The sequence below is a fragment of the Dendrobates tinctorius genome, unplaced genomic scaffold (genome assembly GCF_039654945.1).
Source record: "Dendrobates tinctorius isolate UK_male_01 unplaced genomic scaffold, ASM3965494v1 ptg000250l, whole genome shotgun sequence".
Taxonomy (NCBI): Eukaryota; Metazoa; Chordata; class Amphibia; order Anura; family Dendrobatidae; genus Dendrobates; species Dendrobates tinctorius.
The window spans coordinates 51,411,073-51,432,466 of NW_027361917.1; the positions used below are offsets into that span (position 1 = coordinate 51,411,073).

General features: G+C 41.8%; 1 protein-coding gene across 1 annotated transcript in view; it reads left to right on the forward strand.

Annotated features, from left to right (window-relative positions):
• ESR1 (estrogen receptor 1) overlaps nucleotides 1–21,394 on the forward strand; it is a 333,527-nt gene that overhangs the window by 187,726 nt on the left and 124,407 nt on the right. Inside the window, exon 2 of the mRNA XM_073557685.1 lies at nucleotides 13,908–14,098. Coding sequence (XP_073413786.1) covers nucleotides 13,908–14,098 — 191 coding nt within the window. The remainder of the gene's footprint in view (nucleotides 1–13,907; nucleotides 14,099–21,394) is intronic.

The window sequence follows — 21,394 nt, forward strand, 5'->3', positions numbered from 1 at the left end:
CTGTAAAGAAAGAAAAATTTAAAACACATTTCTAGAGGCAGCTATACTTACCAAAAGGCAGCAAGATTCTCACCTCACGATCAGCTTGGACCAGTTCTTGCCGTGTTGGCGAATACATTGAGCCAGAAGAAGACATGCTGAAAAGAAAAAAAAAATACATTAGTACATTATAAAATTGTACAGGACACACAGACATTAAGGCTGGTTTCACACTAGCGTTCGATCACGCAGCGCATCGTGCGCTATCGGGCGCACACGCAATGTTCCCCTATGTTTAACATGGTGATCGCAGGGTCTGGCGAATGTACGCGCTCTTCAGCGTTTAGCGTGCGCTGCGCATTTTACAGGTGTGCGCCCAGAAGCGCCGTACGCTACATGTTGCTTTTTTTTCCGGCGACATCGTTAAAAAAATTGCGCGCGCACGTGTGCGCACAAAAATAGCATTACAGTCTATGTGGTCGCTGACGAGTGCTTGGCACTGCGCACGTCAGCGCTTTGTGCACGCACTGGTCTAGAACTCCCCCTAAAGAAGCAACATTGTTTTGGAGGAGTGTAAATAAAAGAAGGTGTCTTCAGGGTCTGACAATTACTCTACAGACAGCATTGCAGAGAGCAGACAAGAGCCTACTAGTGTGGATTCAAGCTTCAGGAGCCAAAATGTGAGTATTCTTCAACATAATGTCTGTGTGTCCTGTACAATTTTATAATGTACTAATGTATTTTTTTTCTTTTCAATATGTCTTCTTCTGGCTCAATGTATTCGCCAACACGGCAAGAACTGGCCCAAGCTGATCGTGAGGTGAGAATCTTGCTGCCTTTTGGTAAGTATAGCTGCCTCTAGAAATGTGTTTTTTCTTTCTTTACAGACATCGGACACGGGCACTGCAGAAGTGCGGGAGCGGTTTGAGCGGCAGCGGTCGGAGCGGGAGCGTTCTGAGCGGGAGCAGTCAGTAATCGAGATATCTGGTGTATTGCACCCACTGAATTGAGCAGGGTTTCCCAACTACAGTATTCAAAGCAAACCAACATAGCATGTTTTTAGTAATTAAATTTGAGTTAAAAAAATTTTTTAAAAAAAGTAAACATGATATGTTGGTTGACATTTAGGACTACATTTTGAAAACCATGGCTATAGAGGATGGTGTTGAGTGCAAGGCATATCTATTGTTCTCATTTAACTATGAGACAAAAAGGCAAGGAACTATAGATATACGTTGTAAATAACCACATAATCTATATAGTCACCTACTCTGGAGTATTAGTGAAATCATGATGCACAAAACACAGCATCATAAATTCACTGCTAAACCTGGCTACTTGCTAATGGTATTGGGAGTGTAAAAACAGAGAATGCACTCAGTACAGGTATCAAAACAGTTTTTTTTATTAACATACAAAGAACATGCAATAACAATTTTTTAAACCATTTGCTCTTGCCATTCCACCCGCCCTACATCTGAGTTGAAGTATGCCGCAAATTGGTCCCTCATTTGGCCAACTTCAACGGATGACCTGAGAGGGTGCTGTGTAAATTCAGGCAATGGATTAGGATCAACATCATCAAGATCAAAGTTCGGGTGCAAAGCTATGTAGAACAACACAGACCTTGAACACCTCATCCACGGTTTCCAGTTTCAGATTAATAGCTGTGCCAAGAATGCGCCATCTAGATACAAGGATACCAAAGGCACACTCTACTGTTCTCCTGGTCCTGGTGAGCCTGTAATTGAAAATTCTTTAGTTGTGGTCCAAGTCCCGGCTGGAGTAGGGTTTCAGCAGGTTTTGGCACATCTGGAACGCTTCATCACCATCCATTACAAATGGCTGTGGCGGACCTTCGGTGTTGGGAAGAGGCCGTGGCATGGGGGAAATTGAAGTTGTTGCCATACAACCTTCTGCCCATGTCCGAGGTCTTAAAAGCCTGGGAGTCATTCCCACGGCCAAATGCCCCAATGTCCACTGCAATAAACATACAGTCTACATCCGCAATGGCCATCAGTACAGTAGAAAAGTACTTTTTGTAGTTAAAGAACTCAGAGCCTGTTCTTTTGGGCTTGATAATCCGGATGTGTTTCCCATCCACCACTCCCAAACAGTTAGGGTAATTGCAGACAGTCCAGAATCTTTCGGCAATTTCCAACCACTTTTCTGCGGTTGGCATGGGCATGAATTCGGGACAAAGAACGTACAAGAGAGCTTGGCAGGTGTCCGCTACAATTCCACACAACGTGGAGATTCCAATCAGGTACTGGAAGTGCAGTGACGAGAGGGTCTCTCCAGTAGCCATGAATCTGTGACACAAAGAAAACAATAATTAATATTTGTGTATACATAATTTTTTAACACGTTAAATTTAAAAAAAAAAAAAATTCTGCAGCCTTTGGTTCAATACATGCCATCCAAAAATTAACGCAGCTTGTAGTTACCGACATGGCAGAACTGTAATTATGCCAGATTTGGAAGAGTACATGTCACAAGCAAGAAAAATCAACAGGCATTGGTTTAGCAAAACTACCTACCTTAATGTGACCAGGAACCGTTCCTCAGGAGTAATCGCACACCGGAGCTGTGTGTCCTGTCTCCGGATGACTTCTTTGACCCAACCAAGCAAATAGTTAAAGGTTTCTTGGGTCATCCGGGTATAATCCGTAAATTTCTCCGGGTTTGCCTGTAGTTCGCTGTACAGGGTGTGGTACGCTCCACGGCTCTCCCGGAGTTCAATAATGAGATGTATCCACATACGCCGCTGCTGCCGTCTTCGCTGCCTCTCTCTCTCCCTCTGTTCATGGCAAGCAACGGCATAAGCCTGAGCCATCCTCATGTCCAGATCCAAGTCAAAGTAAAAGCTCTTCCAGCGCAGATCCATGTTTCTCAAGTCAAATGCAAGCAAATGTGAAGAATTCAGGTGTAAACAGGGGCTATAGAAAGAATTTCCATAGACACGCCCACTGGTGTCCCATTGGTGGAGTGTGTTGCAAGAATTTTTCAAGGATTTTTTCTCCTGTTTATTGCGCATAAAAATGCGCACAATAATGATACAAAATAATGCAGCGTTTGCATGCGCTTTTGACATGCGTTTCATGTGCGCTCCAAACGCAGCGCAAAAAAACGCTAGTGTGAAAGTAGCCTAAGCCAGTTACTTACCCTTTTACACACATTTTCCCCCAGACCCAGCATTCTCATTTTGTGTACCAACCTCTTGTATGGTACACAAAATGAGAATGCTCTGTTTATTTATCATGTTTTATTTACTCTGTTTATTTACCATTGTTGACAGTTGAAGTCAGGCTGTCACCGCATTATATTGTACTTCCATATATTTTCCCTCGCAATACTTTTGTGCATCTTGTATATCTCAACTCCCTGCATGAAGAGAGCGTTGTTATCTTTTTCTTTTGATATACACTCACTGGCCACTTTATTAGGTACACCTGTCCAACTGTGTGTTAAGACTTAATTTCTAATCAGCCAATCACATGGCGGCAACTCAGTGCATTTAGGCATGTAGACATGGTCAAGACAATCTCCTGCAGTTCAAACCGAGCATCAGTATGGGGAAGAAAGGTGATTTGAGTGCCTTTGAACGTGGCATGATTGTTGGTGCCAGAAGGGCTGGTCTGAGAATTTCAGAAACTGCTGATCTACTGGGATTTTCACGCACAACCATCTCTAGGGTTTACAGAGAATGTTCCGAAAAAGAAAAAAAATCCAGTGAGCGGCAGTTCTGTGGCCGGAAATGCCATGTTGATGCCAGAGGTCAGAGGAGAATGGGCAGACTGGTTCGAGCTGATAGAAAGGCAACAGTGACTCAAATTGCCACCCGTTACAACCAAGGTAGGCAGAAGAGCATCTCTGAACGCACAGTGCGTCGAACTTTGAGGCAGATGGGCTACAGCAGCAGAAGACCACACTGGGTACCACTCCTCTCAGCTAAGAACAGGAAACTGAGGCTACAATTTGCACAAGCTCATCGAAATTGGACAGTAGAAGATTGGAAAAACGTTGCCTGGTCTGAGGAGTCTCGATTTCTGCTGCGACATTGGGATGGTAGGGTCAGAATTTGGCGTAAACAACATGAAAGCATGGATCCATCCTGCCTTGTATCAACGGTTCAGGCTGGTGGTGGTGGTGTCATGGTGTGGGGAATTTTTTCTGGGCACTCTTTGGGCCCCTTGGTACCAATTGAGCATCGTTGCAACGCCACAGCCTACCTGAGTATTGTTGCTGACCATGTCCATCCCTTTATGACCACAATGTACCCAACATCTGATGGCTACTTTCAGCAGGATAATGCGCCATGTCATAAAGCTCGAATCATCTCAGATTGGTTTCTTGAACATGACAATGAGTTTACTGTACTCAAATGGCCTCCTCAGTCACCAGATCTCAATCCAATAGAGCATCTTTGGGATGTGGTGGAACGGGAGATTCGCATCAGGGATGTGCAGCCGACAAATCTGCGCCAACTGTGTGATGCCATCATGTCAATATGGTCCAAAATCTCTGAGGAATGCTTCCAGCACCTTGTTGAATCTCTGCCACGAAGAATTGAGGCAGTTCTGAAGGCAAAAGGGGGTCCAACCCCTTACTAGCATGGTGTACCTAATAAAGTGGCCAGTGAGTGTATAAAGATACCCGTTAGCACTTGCTCTGCCTCCTGTTCGTCACTGCATCCTACGCACCTGCTAGTAACCTACACAGTCATTGGCTGATTGCCCTGAGGTGTTTTACAGAACCTTCTGCATATTAACACAGAGCTGGGTCAGCTGATCAAGCCTGGGAGGGGAAGATTAACCTTTTTTGTGCTGCCTGTCAGCAGTTCTCATAATGCATTCAAAATGCACAGTCTACATAAAAATTCACAGCATTTATATGAACACACTATATTTCTGGTATCCCATAGAAATGACCACTTTGTGGGATACCACATGTGTGCCCATCCAGACCTTTGCTTAGAGGAGCCACCTCATCCAGTAAGCCTGCATTATGTAGTAGTATACCAAGACAATGGTTCCCAAAGGAGCAGAAGCAACAACATTGTTGCGTTGGCCTACAGACTTTTTTTTGGGGGGACCCTTTGAGGGGGTACTGATATGCACCTTTCCCGGATCCGTGCTTTGCTTCCTCACTCCTGTCTGCAAGACCTTTTGTGTTGCACATCAGGCTTTACAAGTTGCCTGGCATGCTCTTATGTGTTGTATTTCTTAAGCCTATATAAGGCCTCCTAAGACACATATGTGTGTCATGGTATGAAGACTTGCTAGTATAATTTTTAGTCTGTCTGTACACAGTTCCTGTCCACAGAGTTATGTATCTAAAAAAATAAAAAAAAATAAAAAAAATAAAAAACAAATCTGAACTGAGAAAAGTAAGTTAATGTGTATGCACAATGTAAGTGCATATTAACACATGACCATTAACCAGAGAAAACAAAAAGCAAAAAACACAAATATCCTGAACTAAAAAGTAAAAAATGTATACTGCAAATAATGCATAAAGGTAATAATAATAAGGGTATTTAGTAAGCATAATTTTGATCAAAATAATGTACAAGCCATCCCGCCACGTCACGATGGCGGGATGGCTTGTACATTATTTTGATCAAAATTATGCTTACTAAATACCCTTATTATTATTACCTTTATGCATTATTTGCAGTATACATTTTTTACTTTTTAGTTCAGAGTTATGTATCTGCAGTTTTCAGTACCACTGCAAAGTGGATTAGATTTTCCTGGATGTCTCTTATCTGCTTGCAATATCCATGGTTTTCAGACTTTCCAGTTTCTCTGGAGTTCTGTCTGCTACCTGTCTTTCGTCTTCTAGGACTTCTGCCACATGTCTGTCTTCCAGGATGTCTCCTAGCCATCTGCAGCTTCCTTGGTATTTGGACTTTCTTGTTACTCCAGAGTTTTGTCTGCAACCTGTCTGCAGTCTCCATGATGCCTCCTGTCTGCCTGCAACTTTCAGTCCTTGAGTCTCCAGTCTGCCTGTGGTCTTCAGTAACTCTAAAATCTGCCTGCGGTCTTCATTAACTCTGTACCTGGTTGTCTGCGTCTTCCAGTTCCTGAGTTACATTTGCGTGACTTTCAGTACCACAGCTGACTCTATAATCTTAAGGATGTCACCTGTATGTCTGCAGTTTCCGGTCTCTGAGTTATCATTCTGTAGCCTTCAGTATCTCTGTTAATGGTCTACTGTCTACTATTCATGTCCTGCGTGCTTCATCCACTTGCTGTATCATGTCCCCACCAGGACCTTGGGCTTAGAGCAGGGGTGTCAAACTCATTTTCACCCAGGACCACATCAGCATTACCATATGGTTGACTTCAACGGGTCAATTGTAATTGTAAGGGCTCATGTAGACATGCGTGCAACATGGTTCAAGCATGGATTGCAAGGCACAGACTCGTTATGGGCTATAAAATAGCTGTCCCTGGGTAGTAAGACTAAGAGAGCGCTGTGATGGGTAATGGGATGAAAAGCTCTATCCCTTGGTAATAGAGCTAAGAGAACTGTTCCAGGGTAGTAGGGTACATCCGTGTGTCATCACCGAGACATGTGCCAGTGCCTGGGAAGAAATGGTACAGTTGTACTGTTCCCAGGCGCCGAATTTATGATATCATCACAGTTCACCGTTACCGCTCACAGTGATCTGCCGGTGGGAATACAACGCACCTTCAGTGACCGACGGTAACCTCTATGACATCACCTCTTGTCACCGAAGCTGCGCTCGCAGCACTTCATTGTCTCTTGGTATTCGGCCTGGACGGTTGCATCATGCACCGTCCAGTTTGTAAACCAGATGTCACAGAGATGGATTGTGGCGTGGGACAGAATGGATTATCTTCACTTCGGACAGGGAGGGATATGGTTTTTTATTATTTTAGTTTCTGGGGTCCCTCATAAATTCACCATCAAAGGTTAAGAAAACAGCTGTGAGCTGTTATTAATAGCCTGGTAACCTTTTGGGTTTTTACCCATTTTCCCAGATTATTAACATCTCCCCTCCAGCTGTGGGCTTTCCCTCTGCTGGTTATGAAAATTACGTTGGAGCCCATGCCATTTTTTAATTTAATTCTTCATTTTACACAGGAGGGGCACAACTGCTGATGAATACAACTCCCATCAGTGTCACCTGGTCGAGCTGTTCTCAGGTAGACCAAGCACCAATGATGGGATCAGCGTGAACTCTACTGCTTATCCCAGGCATCGGTGACAAAGACTGCACACGGATGCCACACAGATATGAAACATGGACACACAGACAGTAAACGGACCCACGAATGTCACATACATACATACAGATGGCACAAGGACACAGACCACAGATCTCACCAAAACTGTACAGTAATCTCCAGGACGTGTGGACGAGGCCTAACCCAGTTATCTCACATTATGTAACAGAGATACATCTGTACACAGCAGTGTATTAGCATATACCTGTAATGTAGAGTCAGATTTTTTTCTTCATATAACATTATTAAAAAATAATGAAAAACAATTACAACATTGTCTTTTTTAATGCGCTTTTTTAAAAAAAAATAATCTACACCACAAATCAACAAATAACATGGACATATATGGTGGACCTGTAATCATAACAAACCACACAACACAGTGAACAGATTATCTAAGGTGGCAGTGAATGTTGTAAAACAAATGGTGTGAATTATTCTTTTTTCTCTTTTAAGTCAATGAAAATGTAATGCTGAGCCCATATTCATGTGTAGTGTATATGTTTCCTTTTTCTAAAGCTTGTTTTCTGTACGTGTCTGCACCATACGACACAATAACAATCTTCTCTAATTAATGCATGTTTAATTATACATTTTCTCCCTTACTTCTTGATGCAGTTTTTCTGCAGATTAGTACAGAAAAACTCTGTTTCTGCGCTTACAAATGCAGCACCTTCTTTTTTTAAATGCGTTTTTTGCAGGCTCCACATAGAAGCCTATAGAGAAAAAGGCACCAAAACTGCATAGTGCATCACCTTTAGACGCATCGAGCACTGAGTTTTCATGAAATCACATCAATTTTACTTTTTTCTTAAGCCATGATCACATGTAGCATTAATGTGGAACTTTTTCTAATGCTCTTTTGCACAAAAAATGCTACAAAAATGCAATAATCACTGTCCCCTCTAATAACTCCTCCTGCCTGAGAAGAAATGTTAAATAGTTGTGGCTTGGGGTGTGACTAGGGGCATGGTCAAAATTTGCAGCACCCTGTGGTGGTATGTTCCACTTTCTCTTCTGTAAAAGTTGGGAGGTATGCTCATTAGGGTGACCGCAAAAAATCGATGTCGGAATTTTGTCCGTCTGGACCCCACAAAACGATTCCCCTTTCCAGATATTGAGATAGCCAAAATTTGAGCTCAATCAAATGACGTTAACCCGTGCCGCTCGTCACTCAAAGTTTGAAAAAATCCAAATTGAGGTATTTTAAGATTTAGGTATTTTTCATAGTCTGTTAGACTATAAAGAATGTGACAACAACATTGCAGAAATAGCCCTGACCAAATTTTCGAACCATTTGTGGTATTTGAATGCAGAGTTGGTGGGATTATCGTTTTTTGATCCCACCATTACAGACAATGAAAAGTTGTTAATGGCTAATAAATTGCTCAGTAGCACAGATGAACCATCAGAGCACGCTAGGGTTGTAAATCCAAAAGTTAGGAAAGAAAAATTAAAAGAGGTAGGAAGTAACCGACTTTAACGACCTTCTGACAAAAGATGAAGAACAAAAGCAATATGTCATGCAAGTTGTAAGCAAATGCCGAGCATTATATTCTGACGTTTCAAAAACTACTTTAACAAAAGCTCTAGAATAGATTAGATAACTATGTAAAATTATCAACTCATGTAGGTTAGCGTGCTCTGATGGTTCATCTGTGCTACTGAGCAATTTATTAGCCATTAACAACTTTTCATTGTCTGTAATGGTGGGATCAAAAAACGATAATCCCACCAACTCTGCATTCAAATACCACAAATGGTTCGAAAATTTGGTCAGGGCTATCTCTGCAATGTTGTTGTCACATTCTTTATAGTCTAACAGACTATGCAAAATACCTAAATCTTAAAATACCTCAATTTGGATTTTTTTAAACTTTGAGCGACGAGCGGCACGGGTTAACGTCGTTTGATCGAGCTCAAATTTTGGCTCTCTCAATATCTGGAAAGGGGAATCGTTTTGTGGGGTCCAGACGAACAAGATTCTGACATTTTTTCCCCCCATATGAGATCCGGTCATCCTAATGCTCATAGTTGGTATCATGTGAAACTATAGTTCCCCATAATGCCAGGATAATGGTAGAACATATACTGTATATATATATATATATATGTGTAATGCAGTTCCTTGAAAAAGTATTCACACTCTGTGAACTTATTTGGGAAGTTTAGAGAAAATGATACGTTTTTCTAATTGTTTTGAAAATGTAAATATGTATATTGAGACATGCAATTAAATTCAAACCCTTGTTGTCTGATAACCCTAAATAAAATCCTGAGTGACCAAATGCCTTCAGAAGTCACATGACTAGAAAATGGAGTCCACCTCCATTTTTTCTCTATTTAACTACAGCTGATCTGTAAAGGCCTCAGAGGTTTGTTTGAGAACATTAGGGATCAAACAGCATCATGAAGACTTTGCCTCCTTCTTTAAGCAGAAGATCGACAAGATCAGACAAAACTTTGGCCCATAGCCCCCAATGCCCCTCTTAGCCGCTCAGCCCTGTTCTGCAAAAGCCCGCTTCTCCACCATGACAGATCAGCTCTCCACCCTTCTGTCAAGATCACACCTCACCACTTGTGCCCTCGACCCACTCCCGTCTCACCTCATCCCTAACTTGGCCACAGTCTTCATCCCTTCTCTAACACACCTCTTCAACCTTTCACTTACAAATGGTATCTTTCCCTCATCCTTCAAACATGCCTCAATCACACCCATCCTCAAAAAGCCCTCCCTTGATCCATCCTCTGTGTCTAACTATCGCCCAATATCTCTACTCCCTTACACCTCAAAACTACTGGAACAGCATGTATATCTTGAACTGTCCTCCCACCTCTCCTCCTTTTCCCTCTTTGACCGGTTACAGTCTGGCTTCTGACCGCATCACTCAACTGAAACTGCCCTAACTAAAGTCACTAGCGACTTACTAACCGCCAAGAGCAAGTGACACTACTCTGTCCTCCTTCTCCTCGACCTGTCCTCTGCCTTCGACACCGTAGACCATTCCATCCTGCTACAGACTCTCTCATCTCTTGGCATCACAGACTTGGCCCTATCCTGGATCTCATAATACCTAACAGACCGAACATTTAGTGTCTCCCACACCACCTCCTAATCTTGCCCCCTGTCTGTTGGTGTTCCTCAAGGCTCTGTCCTAGGACCCCTACTATTCTCCATCTACACCTTTGGCTTGGGACAGCTCATAGAATCCTACAGTTTGCAGTACCACCTCTATGCCGATGACACGCAGATCTACCTATCTGGACCCAACCTCGCCTCCTTACTGACTGAGATCCCACAATGTCTGTCTGCTATCTCAGCCTTCTTCTCTGCTCGCTTTCTCAAACTGAACATGGACAAAACAGAATTCATCAACTTTCCCCCATCTCACTCTACCCCTCCACCAGACCTATCCATCAATGTTAATGGCTGCTTTCTTTCCCCAGTCCCGCACGCTCGGTGCCTTGGGGTGATCCTCGACTCTGTGCTCTCTTTCAAACCAAATATCCAAGCCCTCGCCTCCTCCTGCCGCCTCAAACTCAAAAATATTTCCCGGATCCGCTCATTCCTCAACCACGAAACCACAAAAACACTAGTGCATTCTCTTATCATCTCCCGCCTCAACTACTGCAACCTCCTACTCTCTGGCCTCCCCTCTAGCACTCTGGCTCCACTCCAGTCCATCCTACACTCTGCTGCCCAACTAATCCACCTGTCTCCCCGCTATTCCCCAGCCTCCCCCCTATGCCAGGCCCTTCACTGGCTTCCTATTGCCCAGAGGCTACAATTCAAAACCCTAACCATGACATACAAAGCCATCCACAACCTGTCTCTTCCATACATCTGTGACATGGTCTCTAGGTACCTACCCGCACGCAACCTTCGATCATCTCAAGATCTCCTTCTCTACTCCCCCCTTATCTCTTCTTCCCACAACCGCATACAAGACTTCTCCTGTGCTTCCCCCATACTCTGGAACTCTCTGCCGCAACACATCAGACTCTCACCATCAACGGAAACCTTCAAGAAGAACCTGAAGACCCACCTGTTCCGACAAGCCTACAGCCTGCAATGATCCTCGGTCTACTGAACCACCGCACGACCTGCTCTACCCTCTCCTACTGTATCCTCACCCATCCCTGTAGACTGTGAACCCTCGCAGGCAGGGTCCCCTCTCCTTATCTACTTGTGTGTCCCTAGTCTTACATATGTTTACTATACTTGTCTATATTTCCCCTCTTCACATGTAAAGGCGATGGAATAAATGGCGCTATATAAATGGATAATAATAATAATAATAATAATAATAATAATAATAATAATAATAAAAAGTAAGGAACACACCAGACAGGTCAGGAAGAAAGTTTTGGAGAAGAGAAAAGCAGGGTTAGGTTATTAAAAATGGCCCAACCTATGAAGATCTTGCAGAGCACTGGTCAATCCATTGTTCAAAAATGGAAGGAGAATGGCACAAATACAAACCTAACTTTACTGAGAAATCAGCATTTGAATTGATATGCAAATGAGGCTGTAGATCTGAAGCCTCTGTCACTCCATCTCTATTTCCATTGCTTAGACCCCCATCAAACCTATTAATATAATTTTCCACACTTAGCCCAAACTCTTTAATACTGGCTATGATAAGAAGATGATGGAACACACAGTCATCCTAGCGTGCCACGTATGAGGCTGTGTAGCTCCAGACTGAACTGAATGCTCATGCTGACCCTTGTCCACCCCTACAGTCAGCATGTAAGCATTAGATCTGAACAATGGAGTAATGGGAGAAGGTGGCCAGGACTGATCTTTTACAACAAGTGGACAGACAAGCTGATGGAGGACATGTGATGCTTCAGACAATGTTTTCCTGAAAATCATTGGGTCCAGACATTCATGTTGGTGTTATTTTCACATGTACTAATGCCCTAGATTTTTTGTAGGCCAAGTAAGACTAGGTAAATGTTTGCATGGCATCAGTTTTCATTTAAGCAGTATAGCACACAGACTATAAAAATGGCCAAGAATGATGGACTTGTCAGAAATCACAATGTTGTCTTAGCCTTTAACATGTGCAAGAAAAACAAGTTTGATCTATGGAGACCCCTACCTTGCAATTGGCAGGACATAAAACAACCTGTCACTAACATTTTGGTACCAGATACCACAGGACACCCTCTGAGGTCTTGCTTGATCTATGTCTTGCCTGGGGCTGTTTCAGTGGTATAAGAGGACATACACGTTATTAGGTTACGGTCACACTAGCGTATACAAAAATGTTGTCACGTTCTTATCCAGGAGATGAGAGCATTTTAATATAAAAGACACACATTTGAATGGACTTGGTTTTATTTCTAGAATGGGTCTTGGCAGTCCACTACAGCTATTTTGAATGATATCGCTCATGATTGTAAACCAGATGCTGCTTGAAATCACTTTAGTAGATAGGGCCTTTACTTAATGATGTGTGAGGTGTATTAATGAGAACTGCACCTTTCACAGTTGGCTGCTCCCACTCATGACAAAATCTAAAACATAGATTAAAAACACTAAACTTTCAAAAGAATGTATCACTCCCACAGAAACGGTAGTGAAGTCACATAACTCATTTCTTCATTCTCCATTCAAAATAGTTAAAATAAACTGTACAAAAAAAGAATGAAAAGTTAAACGGGGTAAGGAAAGTAGTCTGTTGTTTCAGTAAAATATATTATAGCATTATATATTATATATAATGTATAAATAATATAGAATAATGAATCAGGGAACCAGGTTTTCCCAATATAAAGTAAGACCACCACCTTTAAAGCTTCTTTTACAGCATTCTAGTAAGATATATATATTTGTCCTCCAGCCCCTCTTCATAGCACAAAAAAAGAGCTTTTCTTATATCACAGATGGTGTGGTCCGATGGGCATGGCTAGTCTTCATTCAAACTTTAAGCTGGCCCACTTATCTGCCTATGCATGAGCTGTGAAAGAAAAGAGGCAATGGCTTAAGCTATTGAAATGGGCTAGTCAGTCAGACCCTTCATATTCAGGATGTCACATTGACTGAGAGGAAGCTCCTATTGTGAAACTTACACTTAGCGACGCACCAGAGATCCCGACAACGATACGACCTGGTAAGGATCGCTGGTACATCACTAAATGGTCGCTAATAAGCTGTCAAACAGGCAGATTTACCCATTGATGCAGCAATGATCCAGCGATCCGTATAGCGACCTCAGTGGTCGTTGGGGCCTTGTCATACAGCAGCGATTCTGACAACTCCCGCCTGCGTCCCTGAGTTCTGAGTCGCTAATGAGGTCGCTCGTCGGTGTCAAACACAGCGATGCATGCTGGCCAGCAGGACACCAGCGATCAAAAAATGGCCCAGGACATTCAAGCACGATCAGCGACATCGCAGCGGGGGCCTGGTCACCGCTATGTGTCACACGTAGCGAGATCGCTGGCGAGGTCGCTGTTGTGTCACAAAATTGGTGACGCTTCAGCGATCTCGCTAACAATCTTGCTATGTGAGACGGGGCCTTTAGTGTGAAGTAGTGCTGCCAGGGCTCAGGAATGAGTCTATTGTCTTGACATTGGGGCAACTTTCATAGTTAAATTACATTAATAAGTTTAATCTATTTTCATTATTGTTATTTTAATTTCTGGGGGGTTTTTTTGCAGGTCAGGTTCAGACAATAGGCGCCAAAGTGGAAGAGAACGAATATCTACTTCTAATGAAAAGGGAACCCCACCAATGGAGTCCAGCAAAGAAACTCGATATTGTGCAGTATGCAGTGACTATGCATCTGGATACCACTATGGAGTATGGTCATGTGAAGGCTGCAAAGCTTTCTTCAAAAGAAGTATACAAGGTATAGTACGGTTTATTTCTGCCCTTGTAACAGGCGTATACATGTTGTAGAAGGGTTTTTTTCTGCCATAGTAATAGAAGTATACAGTGTATAATATCACTTACCGTATTTATGTCCAAGTAACAGAAGTATAGGTAAAGGTAGAGTATGGTTCCTTTCTGCAGTAGTAATAGAAGTATACAAGTTATAGTAGGGTTTTCTCTGCCATGTTAAGAAGTCTACAAAGTATAGTACAGTTTCTCTCTTTCTCTCTGCCCTAGTAATAGAAGTATAAAAGGCATAGTAAAGTTTCTCTTTGCCTTACTAATAGAAGTATGCAAGTTACAGTAGGGTTTTCCCTCTGCCCTAGTAATAGAAGTAAACTCATTATAGTAGGGTTTTCTCTGCCCTGGTAAAGAAGTATACAAAGTATAGCACAGTTTCTCTCTGTCCTGGTAATAGAAGTATACAAGTTATAGTACCATTTTTCTCTGCCCTGGTGTCATAAATGTAATTGTAAACTAGGACCAATCTCTCAGACTATCTCTTTAGAGGGGACATGTAACCCTCATATTGAGCATAGAAGCATGGCTTTATCATAAACTGTATGAAAAAAAGCTAATACTCTAAGTGTGCCGTCACACTAAACGATGCACCAGCGATCCCAACAACGATATGACCTTGTCAGGATCGTTGGTGCCTCGCTACATGATCGCTGGTGAGCTGTCAAACAGGCAGACTCACCAGCGATCAGGACCAGCGAGGACGCTGGTATCCAAGGTAAATATCGGGTAACTAAGCATGCACATCACTTAGTTACCCGCTGTTTACCTTGGATACCAGCTCCCAGCGTGAGCACCCAGGTATCCAAGGTACACAGCGGGTAACTAAGTGACCCGTGCGCTTAGTTACCCGATATTTACCCTGGATACCAGCTCCCAGCGTCTGCTTACAGCGCTGGGAGCTTGCTGATCGTTGGTCTTCCGCTGCCATGCGATGTATGCTGGCCAGCGGGTGACCATCGATCAAAAAATGGCCCAGGACATTAGAGCACGATCAGGGATACCCGACGGGGGGGTCGGTCGCTGATGCATGTCACACACAGCGATCTCGCTGGCGAGATCGCTGTTGCGTCACAAAATCAGCGATCTCGCTAGCGATCTCGCTATGTGTGACGGGGCCTTAACACTCCATTTAACTTCTTTTGCACTATGACCCTGCTGTGAGCAGGTAATTTAAGTAGATTATCTGATGGAAAGCAGACATGAAATCTGGGCATAGAGGCTGTGAAGTGATACTTTTCTCAACTGCGTGAATACATTTCCTTTGCCCAATCCAACATTTGGCCTAGAATGTCAAACACTTTGGAACTGGATAGCAGAAATGAATATTGGACTTTTTGTGACCAGTGTAGGTCTTATAGTTATAGGAGATATATTTGTGGTGAACATTATACTTTTCCTTATATCACGTGCGGTCTGCGCATCAGCTCCGAATTAATATTGGCTAGATGGAAAAAGTTGAATATGCCATGTCTCCTATCTAAAAAAAAGTTAAAATCATGATAGGAAATATGGCATTAATATTTCCTACCTAGAACCTCAAGGGGCGCAGATATCATTAAGATTGGGGATTTCATAATTTTTGGAACCTGAGACACATCCCACATACCAGCCCCCATCTGAGGTCACCGAGAGGAGTGACCCATACCTGCTAATATATATATATATATATATATATATATTTATATATATAGTATATATACACAGTATATATACAGCTCTGGCAAAAATTATGAGACCACTTTCAAATGTTCAGTTTGTCTGATTTTTCTCTTTATAGGTATATTTTTGAGTAAAATGTTCACTGTTCTTTTATTGTATAATCTTCTGACAACATGTCTCCGAATTTCCAACTTCATAATCATTTAGAAACAACAATACTAATGTTTTAACTCAGGAAGAGTTCTGGAATCAATATTTTATGGAATAGCCATGATTTTTAAAAACAGCTTTCATGAGTCTTGGCATACTTTCCAACAGTCTTTCATACTGCTGCTGGCTCAAAAATTTAAGCAGTTCTTCTTTGATGGCTTGTGACTGTCCATCATCCTTTTGATTACATTCCAGAGGTTTTCAATGGGGTTCAGGACTGGAGAATGGGCTGCCCATGACAGGGTTTTGATGTGGTGGTCTCTTAATTTTTGCCAGAGCTGTACATACAGCACATTTGGAGAGCTCCTGAGGTGGCAGAACAGCAGAAATTCACCCCACAAGTGACTCTGTTTTGCAAACTACACTGCTCAAGGAATTCATTTAACAGTGTACTCTAGTTAGAATTTGGAACCCACAGATGTGTCATAGAATTTTATAGCATTGGGCAGTGAAAATTACATTTTTACCACTAAAATGTTTTATTAGCTGCAAAATTTTCATTTTCACAAGGTGTAATAGGTGAAAATGGACCCCAAAATGTGTTACTTAATTTCTCTAGAAATAGGTGAAACCCAAATGTTGTCAGAAATTACCATTGGCCACATGGCAGCACTGAAAAGTAGGGATCACCATTTGACTTTTAGCACTCAGACATTACTGGAATAATTTGAGGGCACCATTTGCAAAGCCCGAAAAGTCACCCCATTTGGGAAATTGTAGAGCTCAATGAATTCATCTATGGGTGCATAGACTGTTTTGGTCCTGCAGGTGTTTTCCAGAAAAAAGAGCATGGAGCAGATTTTGCGGAGTGAAAATTGCAAATATGCCAGATTAGGGCCCAATACATTGTGCCCAGCATGTGCTCTGGTTACAAGCACCCAGGAAATTGTCAAGTGAATTCTCCCACTACAGCAAGGCCATACATATGGACACTAGATATGGTTGAGGCACACTGCAGGGCTCAGAAGGAGGGGTTTGGATCAGCGTCGGACTGGAGTACCTTGGGCCAACCAGAGAAAAATCATTTTTGGGGCCCACCACCATACCTCCCAACTTTTGAAGAAGGGAAAGAGGGACAATGGCTGCGGTGCGCTATGCACGTCGCAGCAAATTTTAGGCCAAGCCCCAAACACACCCATTTCACAACTAGTCACACCCATGTCCACACCCCAACCGCACCCTTTTAGCACTGCTGATCACACTGACTGGTACTGAGGGCACAGTGGCTGGCATTATGGGCATAGTGGCTGGTGCTGTGGGCACACTGACTGGTACTGAAGAAAAGAAAGAAAGAACAGAGATCGAAACAAAGAAAGAACAGAGAGAGAAAGAAAGAACAGAGAGAGAAAGAAAGAACAGAGAGAGTAAGAAAGAAAGAACAAAACAAAAGAAAGAACAGAGAGAGAAAAAAAGGGGAAAGAAATAACAGAGAGAGAAAGAAACAAAGAAAGAAAGAACAAAGCGAAAGAAAGAACAGAGAGAAAGAAAAAGGGAAAAGAAAGAACAGAGAGAAAGAAAGAACAGAGAGAGAGAGAAAGAAAGAGGGGACAGAAAAAAAAGAACAGAGAGAGAGAAAGAAAGAGGAGAGAGAAAGAAAGAATAGAAACAGAACAAAGAGAGAAATAAAGAACAGAGAGAGAAAGAAAGAGGGGAAAGAAAGAACAGAGAGAAAGAAAGAAAGAAAGAACAGAGAGAGAGAAAGAAAGAGGGGAAAGAAAGAACACAGAGAGAGAAAGAAAGAACAGAGAGAGAAAGAAAGAACAGAGAGAGAAAGTGGCAAAAGAAAGAGCAGAGAGAGAAAGAAAGAAAGAAATAAAGAAAGAAAGAAAGAAAGAAAGAAAGAACAGAGAGAGAAAGAAATAGGGGAAAGAAAGAGAACAGAGAGAAAGAAAGAAAGAATTGAAAAGAACGAAAGGGGAAAGAAAGAACAGAGAGAAAGAAAAAACAGAGAGCGAAAAAAAGAACAGAGAGAAAGAAAGAACATAGAGAGAGAAAAAGAAAAAATGAAAGATTAGAGAGAGAAAGAACAGAGAGAGAGATAGAGTTTAGAGAGGGAAAGAAAGAACAGAGAGAGAGAAACAGAGAGAGAAAGAAAGAAAAATCAGAGAAAGAACCGTTGGAGGAAATCTTCAGTTTCTTGGCAGTTTCTCACATGGAATAGCCTTCATTTCTAAGAACAAGAATAGACTGTTGAGTATCACATGAAAGTTCTTTTTTTCTGGCCATTTTGAGAGTTTAATGGAACCAACAAATGTAATGCTCTAGATTCTCAAGTAGCTCAAAGGAAGGTCAGGTTTATAGCTTCTCTAATCAGCCAAACTGTTTTCAGCTGTGCTAAAATACTTGCACAAGGGTTTTCAAGGGTATTCTAACCATCCATTAGCCTTCTTAGTTAGCAAACACAAAGTACCATAAGAACACTGGAGTGATGGTTGTTGGAAATTGCCTTCTATACACATATGAAGATATTGCATTACAGACCAGACATTTGCAGCTAGAATAGTTATTTACCACATTAAAAATATATGAAGTGTATTTCTGAATCATTTAATGTTAGCTTCAATGGAAAAAAAGTGCTTTTCTTTAAAAAATAAGGACATTTCTAAGCGACCCTAAACTTTTGAACGGTAGTGTATATAACATTAATATTTAGAGTCATTCAAAATAAAGATATATAGATGTGCAGACAACAATGTCAAAGAGATATAACTATTTCACACATACATAAATGTGTTGCTTGAATCATGAGACCTAATAGTAAGAGTAACACTTGTTCTCGTATTAACCCCTTTACCTCCAAGGGTGGTTTGCATGTTCATGACCGGGCCAATTTTTACAATTCTGACCACTGTCCCTTTATGAGGTAATAACTCTGAAACGCTTCCATGGATCCCACTTATTCTGACATTGTTTTCTCGTGACATATTGTACTTCATGTTAGTGGTAAAATTAAATTCAAATAACTTGCGTTTATTTGTGAAAAAAATGGAAATTTGGCAAAAATGTTGAAAAATTCGCAATTTTCAAACTTTGAATTTTTATGTCTTTAAATCACAGAGATATGGCATACAAAAAACTTAATAAGTAACATTTCGCATATGTTTACTTTGTATCAGCACAATTTTGGAACCAAAACTTTTTTTGCTAGGAAGAAATAAGGGTTAAAAGTTGACCAGCGATTTCTCATTTTTGTAACACCATTTTATTTTTACGGACCACATCACATTTGAAGTCACTTTGAGGGGTTTATATGATAGAAAATACCCAAAAGTTACACCATTCTGAAAACTGCACCCCTCAAGCTACTCAAAACCACATCAAGAAGTTTACTAACCCTTCAGGTGCTTCACAGGAATTTTTTGAATGTTTAAAAAAAATGAACATTTAACTTTTTTTCACAAAAAAATTACTTCAGGTCCAATTGTTTTATTTTAACAAGGGTAACAGGAGAAATTAGACTACAAAAGTTATTGTGCAATTTCTCCTGAGTACGCTGATACCTGATATGTGGGGGGAACCACTGTTTCGGCGCATGGCAAAGCTCAGAAGGGAAGGAGCGCCGTTTGACTTTTTCAATGCAAAATTGGCTGGAATTCAGATCGGACGCCATGTCACGTTTGGAGAGCCCCTGATGTGCCTAAACAGTGGAAACCCCCAACAAGTGACCCCATTTTGGAACCAACCCCCCCAAGGAACTTATCTAGATATGTGGTGAGAACTCTGAACCCCCAAGGACTTCACAGAAGGTTATAACATACAGCCGTACAATTAAAAAATCATATTTTTTCCACAAAAATGATCTTTTCACTCAAAATTTTTATTTTTCCAAGGGTAACAGGACTCAAAAAGTTATTGTGCAATTTGTCCTGAGTTCGCTGATACCCCATATGTGGGGGTAAAACACTATTTGGGCGCATGGCAAAGCTCGGAAGGGAAGCAGCGCCATTTGACTTTTTTGGCTGGAATTGGGATTGAACACCATGCCACGTTTGGAAAGCCCCTGATGTGCCTAAACAGTGGAAACCCCCACAAATGACACCATTTTGGAAACTAGACCCCCCAAGGAACTTTTCTAGATGTCTGGTGAGCACTTTGAACCCCCAAGGACTTCACAGAAGTTTATAACGCCCGGGCATGAAAATAAAAAAATCATATTTTTTCCACAAACATGATCTTTTAGTCCCCCCAAAACATGAACATTTAAAAAAAATTACTTCAGGTCCAATTTTTTTTTCCCAAGGGTAACAAGAGAAATTGGACCCCAAAAGTTGTTGTCCAAATTGTCCTGAGTGCGCTGATACCCCATATGTGGGAGAAAACTACTGTATTGGCACACGTCGGGACTCGGAAGGGAAGTAGTGACATTTTGGAATGCAGACTTTGATGGAATGGTCTGCGGGTGTCATGTCGCGTTTGGAGAGCCCCTGATGTACCTAAACAGTGGAAACCCCCCGACAAGTGACCCTATTTTGGAAACTAGACCCCCTAAGGAACTTATCTAGATGTGTAGTGAGCACTTTGAACCCCCCAGTGTTTCACAGAAGTTTATAACGCCCGGGCGGGAAAATAAAAAAATCATATTTTTTCCACAAACATGATCTTTTAGTCCCCAATTTTTTTATTTTCCCAAGGGTAATAGGAGAAATTGGACCCCAAAAGTTGTTGTCCAATTTGTCCTGACTATGCTGATACTCCATATGTGTGAAAAAAAACTACTGTATGGGCACATGTTGGGGCTCGGAAGGGAAGTAGTGACGCTTTGGAATGCAGACTTTGATGGAATGGTCTGCGGGTGTCATGTCGCATTTGGAGAGCCCCTGATGTGCCTAAACAGTAGAAACCCCCCACAAGTGACCCCATTTTGGAAACTAGACCCCCCAAGGAACTTATCTAGATATGTGGTGAGAACTTTGAACCCACAAGGGCTTCACAGAAGTTTATAACGTACAGTCGTACAATTAAAGAATCATATTTTTTCCACAAAAATGATCTTTTCACCCTCAACTTTTATTTTTTCAAGGGTAACAGGAGAAATTGGACCCTAAAAGTTGTTGTCCAATTTGTCCTGAGTACGCTGATACCCCATATGTGGGAGAAAACTACTGTATGGGTACACGTCGGGACTCGGAAGGGAAGTAGTGACGTTTTGGAATGCAGACTTTGATGGAATGCTCTGCGGGTGTCATGTCGCGTTTGGAGAGCCTCTGATGTGCCTAAACTGTTGAAACTCACCACAAGTGACCCCATTTAGGAAACTAGACCCCCCACGGAAATTATCTAGATGTGTGGTGAGCACTTTGAACCCCAAGTGCTTCACAGAAGTTTATAACGCCCGGGCGTGAAAATAAAAAAATCATATTTTTTTTCCACAAAAATGATATTT